General features: G+C 43.3%; 1 protein-coding gene across 1 annotated transcript in view; it reads right to left on the bottom strand.

Annotated features, from left to right (window-relative positions):
* Positions 1 to 1,211: 1,211 nt before the first annotated feature.
* The window catches only part of LOC144110677 (acetylgalactosaminyl-O-glycosyl-glycoprotein beta-1,3-N-acetylglucosaminyltransferase-like), a 107,076-nt gene continuing 97,841 nt past the window's right edge, over positions 1,212 to 10,446 (bottom strand). The window contains exon 3 of the mRNA XM_077643733.1: positions 1,212 to 1,562. Coding sequence (XP_077499859.1) covers positions 1,227 to 1,562 — 336 coding nt within the window. The 3' untranslated portion in view covers positions 1,212 to 1,226. The remainder of the gene's footprint in view (positions 1,563 to 10,446) is intronic.

Genomic DNA, 10,446 nt, shown 5'->3' with positions numbered 1-10,446 from the left:
TTCGCTTCCGTCGTTAAGGCTAATCGAGTGTGGCTGAAAGCGACAGTTCAGAAAGCGACGAAACTCGGAATATGGACCAATGCGCGTACCCGTGACAGAACAGTGGTGCGCCTCTGCATTCATCGAGCAAGCAGACTTCAGATCCCGCTTGCAAATGTCCACGTAGAGCCCGCAGTGACATGAACGAAGCGTGTGTGGCACTTTGGGCCATTTGTGGCCGGGCGACCTCTAGCCGCTTGTGGAGAGCCCTGTGGGCGTGGATAAAGTATGATTTTTTTTTGCTTTGTATATTTTGGCAGTGGTCGCTCGCGCATTGCCAGGCCAATCACGCGCGAGCAGAGCGAACTTTACATTTACAGCGCCGCTCTGGAGCGCCCGTTCGTGGGTTGAGCCGCGTCGCCGCGGTCGCTGTAACCGACGCAAACCATAGTCGCGTGACTCGAATTCGAAAACGTGGCGCCTCAAACAGGTAAGCTTCACTAGCCACTGCACTAGGGCACTAGGCTATCGCCACAGCAAATCATACCTCATGTTTAACTGCAACATACTCTCGCGCTGAGCATAGCACATTGTCGTATTCTTCAAATAACACTGCCATCGGACTAATATACAGATTCTCGGGGGCTATGCATTGCACACCGTCGTCTTTACCAACTAACACGGCTGTCGAACTGATATCGTCGCCGGATGGGCCGACGAAAAAGCAAAGCAAGACAATGAGCCTACAGAGCTTGAGACACCAACAGAGCTGCGCTCAAGTTTATGCGCAACACAAACGACGAGGGCGAGAACGCAGAGGACATATACCGTACATCAACTCTTGTACGCTGCTCTCAAATTTTGCATTAGGGAGAATCGTTATCGTCCTTTGAGTTTTTTCGTGCATTGTAAACAGATCTCACCTGTCATTCTCGCTATCGCTCCTCTCTGTACTTCTCGTTCTCCCTTCCCTGGACCGTAGACTAAGTGACACGCCCACTGGACTAGACTTCGAACACCCTGAAGAGGAAATAAAGTTCTTCACCTACTCCGTGACTGCCTATACCTTTTATTTCCGCCGGCGAAGCTCCGAAGCTTAAAATATTAGACATCATTTTCTTCCTTTTCGTTTTTTTATTTATTAAACCAACAGATACCAAACACCTCAGCAGTCAGTGTCGGAGAATCCGCTTCAAACCGCAGGCTTCTCCGCTATGACGTATTTCAAAATAGGTGGGAGCTTTCCTTTAACCAAAAGAGGGTGCTGCTCTGGCATCTTTTGTCGACACTTCTTCCAGAAGGGCTGCTCTTGTTCGGTTGAACAATTCCACGTAGTCCGTGCTGCCGAACCTCGGTGACAGGTCCAGCGTCTCACCCGCCTCCAGTCTCTGGCTCCATAGTACCAGGCCCCACTGGCTGCGACGGCCAATGCTCAGGCCGTACTCGAAGTACTCGTGCGTGAACATACAGCTGCCATTGAAGATACAGTCAGTCTTCACAGGGTCCCACTCGTATCGCTCGTGTATGTCCACGTGGCCGATGCCGTGGACGAGCGCCAGGTCGCCCGTCGCGTAGGAGTCGTCCTGCACAGAGAGCCGAGGGACAACGTCATCCCCTATCTCGCCAATCAACCCTGTCCTGTTCCAGCCACGCCCACCGTGTTCCCACGAATTCTGTAATCTCAACCACCCACCTAACACTCTGCCGCCCGCTGCTACGTTTGCCTTCACTTGGAATTCACTCCGTTGCCCTTAAGGACCAGCGGTTATCTTGCCTTCGATTTACGTCTGCTACCCAAGCCTATTTCTTCCTATTGATTTCGACTAGAATGCAAGTAACATGTGTTTGTTCCCTCACCCGCTCTGCCTTCTTCTAGATTTCTTAACATTACAACACCTATCATTTTTCTTCCCATAGCTGGCTGCGCTGTCCTTAATATAAGCTGAACTGTTTTTCGTTAACCTCCACGTTTCTGCCCCATAGGTCAGTGCCGGTAGGATAAAACTGTTGTATGCTTTTTTTCTTGAGTGACACTGGTAAGCTGCCATTCTTGATCGGAGAGAATCTGCCATATGCGCTCCACGTCATTATTATTCCTCTAGTCACTTCCTTATCATGATCCAGGTCAGTGGGCACTACCCGCCCTAAGAAGACGTATTCGTTTACCACTTTCAGCTCCTCAATAATAATTGAGAACTGCTGTTTCCTTACCAGAGCGGGAGCATTAAATTGGTTTTCTGAATGTCAATTTTTAGACGCACCGTTCTGCTCTGCCTGTGTAACTCATTGATGGGGCTCTGCAGTTCATCTCCTGAGTGAAACAGCAAGGCAATGCCATAAGCGAATTGCAGATTGCTAAAGTATTCTGCACTAACTATTATGCCCTACTGCTCCCAATTAGGCTTTCAAATTCCTCCTGGAAGCAGGCAGGGAATAGCATTGGCGAGATCGTGTCTTCCTGACACCTTTTCTTATTAGGGTTTCATTGCTGAATTCATTAAGAACTATGACAGCTTTGTAGCAGTTAGATATCTTCCAGTACATTTACATAAGGCTCGTATACACCTTGATTTCGTAATTCCTGCATGATTGCTGCAGTTTATACGGAGTTAAATGCTTTCTCGTAATCAATGAAGGGTATATAAAAGTTTTTTGTTATATTCTGCTCATTTCTTTGCCAGGTGATTGACAGAGTCCATGTGTTGTACTCTGCAGCAGACTTTTTGAAAGCCTGCCTGATAACTGATTGATTGAAGTCTAAGGTTGCCCTGACTGTGTAAGAATCAGAATTAGAATCAGAATCAGTCGTAATTTATTTGTATATTTTATACGTACATCACATCATGCAGATGGATGTCCCGACGTCAAAGGCTGTAATGGGACCTCCTAATCAAATACATCATGTAAAACATTTACCAGCTTTGACAGATGAGATGAATATGAGAAACTGAATATATACATATGGTATACAACTTAAAGCAGACTCCGCCGCGGTGTCTGAGTGGTTCTGGCGCTCGGCTGCTGGCCCGAATGAGGCGGGTTCGAACCCGGCCGCAGCGGTCGAATTTCGATGGAGGCGAAATTCTAGAGGCCCGTGTGCTGTGCGATTTCAGTCCACGTTAAAGACCCCAAGGAAGTCAAAATTTCTGGAGCCCTACACTACGGCGTTCCTCAGAGCCTTAGTCGCTTTGGGACGTTAAACCCCCATAAACCATAAACCAAACTTAAAACAGACACACGGGATAGAACAAAAACACTATTAAAAAGCTATTACAAAGGACAACCAAAAATACTGAATTATAACGAAGGTTAGAAGGCAGTACGAAATGCATGTATGAAAAAAGAATGAATTAATCACAATGAGGGCTCTTAGCAAAGAAGTGCTCATTTAAAGTGTGCTTTAAATATGAAGATGCAATTGGGATTTTTTTAGTTCAAAGGGTATAGTGTTCCAGGCAGCAACTCAGAAGAAATGAATTGCGTGTTCCTGTAATTGGTGCGTACTTTAGGTAGGACAATATTGTTACTGAGTGCAAACCGGGTTATGTTGGTGCTTACAAGATAACACTGTGGTATGAGAGGAAGAGAGATTAGATTGTTGACAAGTTTGTACACGAGAATGCCAAGAGAATATCTAACAAGCTGTGATACGGAAAGGATGTTATGTTCCTGAAGAATAAATGCTGCATCGATGTAATAGGAACTCTAGGTAAGCATACGAATGCCTTAATTTTACGTGGTTCCCCAGCATACTATGCATTAACTGATGTGTGGGTGTATAAATGTGTAACATAAGGATATTAATGTGCTTTTAGAGAAGTACGGACGGGCTCTAATAAGGCTTCTCAAATCGTATGCCATTTTCTTTATATTGGTTATGTGCTTAAGAAACTTTAGATTGCTGTCCAAATACACACCCATAAATAAGGCAAAATCATTAGTCCCTATGACATACTGAAGAGTTGAGACAGGAGGAATGGAAAGTGACCGGCGTTCATGCGAGCTGAAAACAACAAACATCGTTTTGCTAGAATTCATGGTCAAACTGTGTTGATTGCACCAAGATAGAAGGCTGTCCAGGTCATGATTAACTTTTGATACGAGATTAGTAACGCTTGAATCTGAGTTATATATTGTGGTGTCGTACGCATATAACATGCACTTGGAGGTACCGATGCACTTTGGTTAAGTGTGAATATAAATTAAAAAGAGGGGACCACGAATAGAACCTTGTGGTACGTCCAAGTTTGTAAACACAACATCAGAGTAGGCATCTGAAATAGGGATAGTTTGCGATCTATTTTGCAAGTAATATTGTAGCAATAATAACTAGGGGCCGGCAATACCAATTTCTTCGAGCCTAGTGAACAAAATTGCATTATTATTGGTGTCAGAAGCTCTAGAGAAGTTTATAAAGACGGCTCTTGCAAATTGTCCCTCATCACTGCCAATTTCTAATTTGTCTGTAGTAGCAAGTTCAATAGAATACCCAGAACGATCACCTTCGCAAATATTTTGCAGGCAACGGACGGTAAGCTGATCGGTCTTCAGTTTTTCAAGTCCCGATGTCTCCTTTCTTATGAATTAAGATAATGCTAGTTTTCTCCCAAGCTTCTGCTACGCTCGAAATCATAAGGAATTGCGTATATAGGGTGGATAGTTTTTCTTGCTGAAACTCCTGTCCGTCCTTCAAGCGATCTGCTGTTACCTAATCCCCACCAGTTGCTTTCCCCCTTTGCAATGCTCCTAACGCTGTCTTTTCTTTTTCTTTTTTTTTACTGCAGCGATGTCCAATTGCTGTGCGCTACTGCCACTCTCATTAGGGTTCTGATTACATTGGCTACTGTATATAATTGTGTAGAACTGGTCGGCTACCGTATCTTATCCATACTGCTAAACACATTGCCCTCTTTACTCTTAGCGCATATATCTGGTTTTTACCTATGTGTAGTTTTGTCTTCACGGCTTTTAGGCTACCACCATTCATTACAGCATGGTCGATTTTGTCCATATTAAACTTCCTTATGTCGGTACCGCGTGCTTATTAATAAGCTTTGAGGGGAGCAAGACGACCAAGCAAAACATATGTCGGTGCTAATGCAGGGGTACGGTAGCACTTTTCTTGTAATATACCTGCGCATTATGTGCGGCATTTTGTCGGTAAAAAACCATGAGAATACCCTCCGTGTCCCAGAAAATGGAGGTAGCGATAAATTCCTCATTTTCGATGTTTTTATTTTCACTTCAGTCTCGGTACAAGTGGTGCATCGAAGGTTGGCCTTAATTGAAGATCTGGAACTAGCATGCTTCCTGGTCGGTGCGAATACAGTTCCTTCGAATAGGAGCTAACACTACCTTTGTTGGTTTTGCTCTCTCGTGTGATTACTGAGCATTCATTTTAGGGTACCCTTCCTCATGTGCCGAACGAGATACCCTGCTAAGGAGCACGCTATGCAAAATAAGTACACTACATTTGAGAAAGAATACACAGGCGGCGCAGTCAGGATATGAAGCATAGTGCAGTCGAGAGGCCTTTCTCGGCTTCTTTTAGGCTGCCTGCTTCTGCCTAGGGAGTATGATGAAATCGCACCCCTTTGAAAGCTCTCAAAAAGGTGGGAGTCAGTGTGAACACGCTTTAAGGTGAAGGTAATAAAATCAAACGAGACAAGTGCACCGCAAATCTTTTAAGCTAAGCACATAACATCGGCATTACTGCCACCAGTACATAATAAGTCACACCTTATTTTCCTCTGTGCTCGGGAAATCTCAAGATTTTCTCTAGACAGCACATTTCTCAGCACACAACCCAGATGTCAAAACCCAGCATATATACGCATTTTGATTATGTTTGGGAACCTAAATTATTATATGCAAAGCGTCTGAATGCAATCGAATTCATTATTAACTCTCAGTTTCAGGAGGACTTCAAGACGACGGCATGCGCACATTCATGTGGCCGCGGAACATGTTTTGCTTTCGCGTCTCGCAGCTGTTACTGAATGAAGTCTTGGACAAGGGCACGGCCGGTCTCGAGGGGAGCGCGCTTTTCTTCGTACGGCCTTCGCAATGTTTCCGCCTCCCGCCGCCCCTCGGTGGGGAAGCCACTGCCCCACCGCTCCGCCGCTGCGACCGCCGTTCACTCCGAAGGAGAACGTGCTCGCTTCCAGTTAGGCCCATGTCAGTGGTAACCGTCAAGGCTTTATATTTTGCCTCTTGCGCTTTATGCAAAGACCGCGTAGTCCGCCCCTTTGCCATGGGAGAAACCTGAAACAACGGATTAATGTCTCTCCTTGAGCCCGACTGTGTATAGTCGAACGCATGCTTCGAGCACAGACGTCAACACGTTCTGGCCCCTTAAATGCGGCTAAAAAGCAAGGCTATCTGCCCCTGTAGTTCGTCTTCCGGCAGGTTCTTTATGAGTGTGTAGAATGATATGCGGCATGTAATCCTTGGATGGCAAGTTTCAAAGAGTGACGGATTCTGCAGAGCAAATATAGCTACTCAAATTTCAAGCGCAGCTGCTTTAAGTTTGCACAGCAGCGGCATGAGCAAAAATTCATGGTGCTACCAAGTACAACGGATCATGTCATTCGCCAAAGGAACGGTTATAGACGGGGCACAACCCTGGCTGCAGGAGCAGAGCACGTAGCAAGCACGCGACGCCCAAGATTTCCTCTTGGAAAGGCATTTTAGAGGTTGGCGGCGTCTCACGACCGCCCGTCCCACCCCATGACAACTCTAAAATTAAGCCACTTGCTTACAATAACTTCAAGCATGAGCTAACCTCCACCAAAGCAAAGTTAGGAACTGCGCTCTGTCTTAATAAAATCGGCATTTACGAGCGAGCAGGCTTATGAGAGGCGATGACTACCAGCTTTGCATTATTCTCCTGCAATTCTGCAGCCTCGTCATCGTTTTCGATAGACCTCCCGTGAGCATGAACTTTCCTCACGTCATTCAGGAAACAAAGCAGCACCAAAAAAACTTTTCCGCAACTTAACGGACTTAAAATAAATTAACGGCTTAACTTACTATGTAAGGAACTAAATATGAACATTTGCAATGCTTACATGTTAGTAAAAGTTCCTGAATTTAAAAGAAAAGAGGACATTGGGCACACGAGTGCATAATCTGAGGTCTTTTACAGTGATATTTAAACCAAATATTTTAGGAAGTTTCAGGACACTCCGCAGGATGAATTTCATTCATTCATATTTCTATTCATACACCGAAGTGTACAGGAGGCCAAGGTAAAAGCCGTTCTACGACGGCTTGAGGGGTCCCTGGCCCCCAAATACAGTGGCAGCGGAAATCATAAACACATCAAGAAGAAAAGATTACAGCCTTATGCTACTTGTAGGTGAACATGCACAAACATAGAAAGATTATACAGAGATTATACAGATAGATTATATACACAGGGATTATACACATTATACATAGAGGATTATGAAGTACATACATGTATGCACCAAAACAAGAACAGAAACATCTATGACGACAATCAGTTTGTAAATAGCTGTTTAAACTCAGAGTTTATTTCACAAGATCAGTGCCTTGCCTATTGTAATCATTTAGAAGCCTCGGCAAAGTATTCTTGACCATTTGTGTACCATAATTGGTGCGGCAATTTGGGATTTTTCAGTATTCTGTATTTCTTGTAGGATATGGCAGATCGTTTTGCGTCAATCCTGCGACGTCCACAAGGTGGGTTACCGAGTGTTTTGCGCTAAAATAGAACACGCGAGACAGTACATAACGGTATAAATTATGTGCTCGGTGCGCGTTGAACTGTTTAAAGAGAGGGGCAGACGATTCTGTATATTTTAGATTTGCAATTATCAGTAAGATTCTTTTTTGTAGTTTTAACAGCCTGTTTAAATTTGTCGTGGTAGTGGTGCCCCATACTAAACAGCAGTAATGTAGAGAGGACACAAAGAGAGCATTATATATCATTAGTTTTACTGATTGTGGAAGGCAGTAACGGTGGTGATTTAGTATTCCAGTGATCGAGCTTAGCTTCTGCAATAAGTTATTTACATGGTCATCCCATTGTACATTCTCTGAAAAATAAACACCCAAAACCTTAACACATGTAACAATATCTAATTTACAATTTCTAAAGGTGATATGCTGAAGGCTAATGCGTCTGACCTTTGGACTCAAGATCACTGCCTTTGTTTTTTTAGTGTTTATTTTTAGATGGTTATTGCTCGTCCAGGTATCAAGCTTTCCTAACACACTATTCGCTCTCACTATTAAATCAGTTTCACAAGCTGATGGGATAAAGATACTCGTGTCATCCGCATATATGATTAGCTTAATTCCGGGACAAATGTGGGTTATGTCATTTATATAAAAATTAAAAAGTAATGGTCCGAGAATGCTTCCTTGCGGGACGCCTGCAATAATTTGTTGTTCACTAGATATGAAGTCAATTACTGAGACAAACTGTATCCTGTTTGAAAGATAGCTATTTATCAACTTCAAGGGGAGACCGCGGATTCCATAATGGTTTAATTATCAAGCAAAATTGAGTGTCTGATGTAGTCGAATGCCTGGGTGAAGTCCACAAAGATACCAGAAACCAGCTGTTTATCCTCAAATTTCTGTAATATGTATTTCTTTTGATCCATGAGAGCAAGTTCAGTGGACATAATTTTTCGAAAACCGTTTTGGGCTTTAGTTATAACATTGTATTTGCTGCAGAAACAAGTTGTTCGCTTGAACAGAACATTTTCCAAGCCCTTTGAAAATACAGGAAGAATAGAAATAGGTTGATAGTTTGAAACGTCAAGACTATCGCCTTTCTTGAAGATAGGCAAGACACGTGCGACTTGCATTTTGTAAGGAAATATGCCGGAAGAAATACACAAGTTAAAAAGGTATGACAGGACTGGACCGATAATATTATTACGTATTTAACAGGTCTGACCTGCACACCAACAGAGTCGCAGCTATGGGAGTTTTTCAGGTTTAAAAATGTAGAACTGACTTCAGTTGCATCTGTTGGCTGCAAAAATAAATTGTTCGGATTTTCTGGTCCTAGTATAGAACAAGTTCCATGTGTTACAGCGCTAAAGTCTCGGTGTAAAAAATAGCCATTGAACGTATCGACCATATTTTGTCCATTCAACACCTGTCCAACATGAAAATTTTTGTGACCATCTTTGTATTTTCACTTCGCCCCATTAGAGAATTTAACTTGTTCCACATAACCTTTAAACGCGCCGAACAAGAAGAAAAAACACGAAAATAGTATGTTTTCCTTGACTTCTTCAGTTCTTTGTTTAGAGATTGCGAAAGTATTTAAAGTTGGCAAGATCTGCCTCTTCGCGGGTACGCATGAATTTTTTAAACAGACGGTCTTTCTTTTCAATTTTTCTCAGAAGCGCGGGTGTTATCCATGGCTTTCGACAACCTTTTCCTCTGGGGGCAGGTTTGTAAACAAAATACTTCTTGTAGACTGAAGTGAACGAGCACAGAAAAGCCTCATAAGCAATGTCCACGTCAATGTCGCGAAAGACATTGTCTAAGCATAATTAACTAATTTCTAGGCGAAAAGCATCAAGAGATGCCTGGGAAATAACTTGATAGGTTGTAGCCACAACTGGAAAACAAAATCTGGAAATATTCATATCCGTGCTGCAGCATATCGATAAATCATCGCTGACAGAATACACGAGCACGCAACATTTTAATGGAAGATGGATCACAGTTAAGTATAAACAGATCTAAGATCGTTTATGAGTAAAGGGTGATTCGCATGGTTGAGCTTATAAGATTTGCACAGCCAATACACAAGAGCATATTTTAAAATTCAAGCTTCTGTGTGCTGGTGCAACCCATGTCAATACTAAAGTCACCACCAAGAATATTCTTGTATTGATTTTCATTAACAACTGACAACAGATTTTCAAGAAAATTAATCAGATAACTCATACAACCATCGGGAGGGCGGTAACAAACAGCGATGACAAGGGCATGTACCTGTACACACACAACCCATTAATTGCGGGTTACACATGAATACTCCGAAAGTAAGGTCGCTGGCAAGGACTCAATCACAAGTAAAGACACGCCTCCTCCCCGGCGTATGGACCTTTACAAGCAGGAGGATTTCTTCCCTGGGAGCTGGAAAGTATTTGCACTGTCGGACTGCCATGTTTCTGTGAACATGAGAACGTCAAAATAACCATTTACCTTCTGAAATAAGCATTCGAGCTCAGAAACTTCGTGACTAATTGACTGCACATTTAAATGAAAACAGTTCAGGAGACCCTTTTTTGTAGCTCCAAGTGTTGCAACTAAATCGTTTAATGCTACCTGGCCCGGATGCATGGCAATTGGACAGAAAAAAAAGTATTCTTGATTTGCGAGAGCAAGCTACGTTGGAAGGTCAGATTGGCTTCGTACCAAGATAGCCCGGTCACCGTCTGCCTTTCGTAGGAAGATTTTGCCGTTCCT

This window comes from Amblyomma americanum, chromosome 11 (assembly GCF_052857255.1).
Source record: "Amblyomma americanum isolate KBUSLIRL-KWMA chromosome 11, ASM5285725v1, whole genome shotgun sequence".
NCBI lineage: Eukaryota > Metazoa > Arthropoda > Arachnida > Ixodida > Ixodidae > Amblyomma > Amblyomma americanum.
Note: the sequence above shows the minus strand (reverse complement) of the source record. Positions and strands in the feature narration are given on the sequence as shown.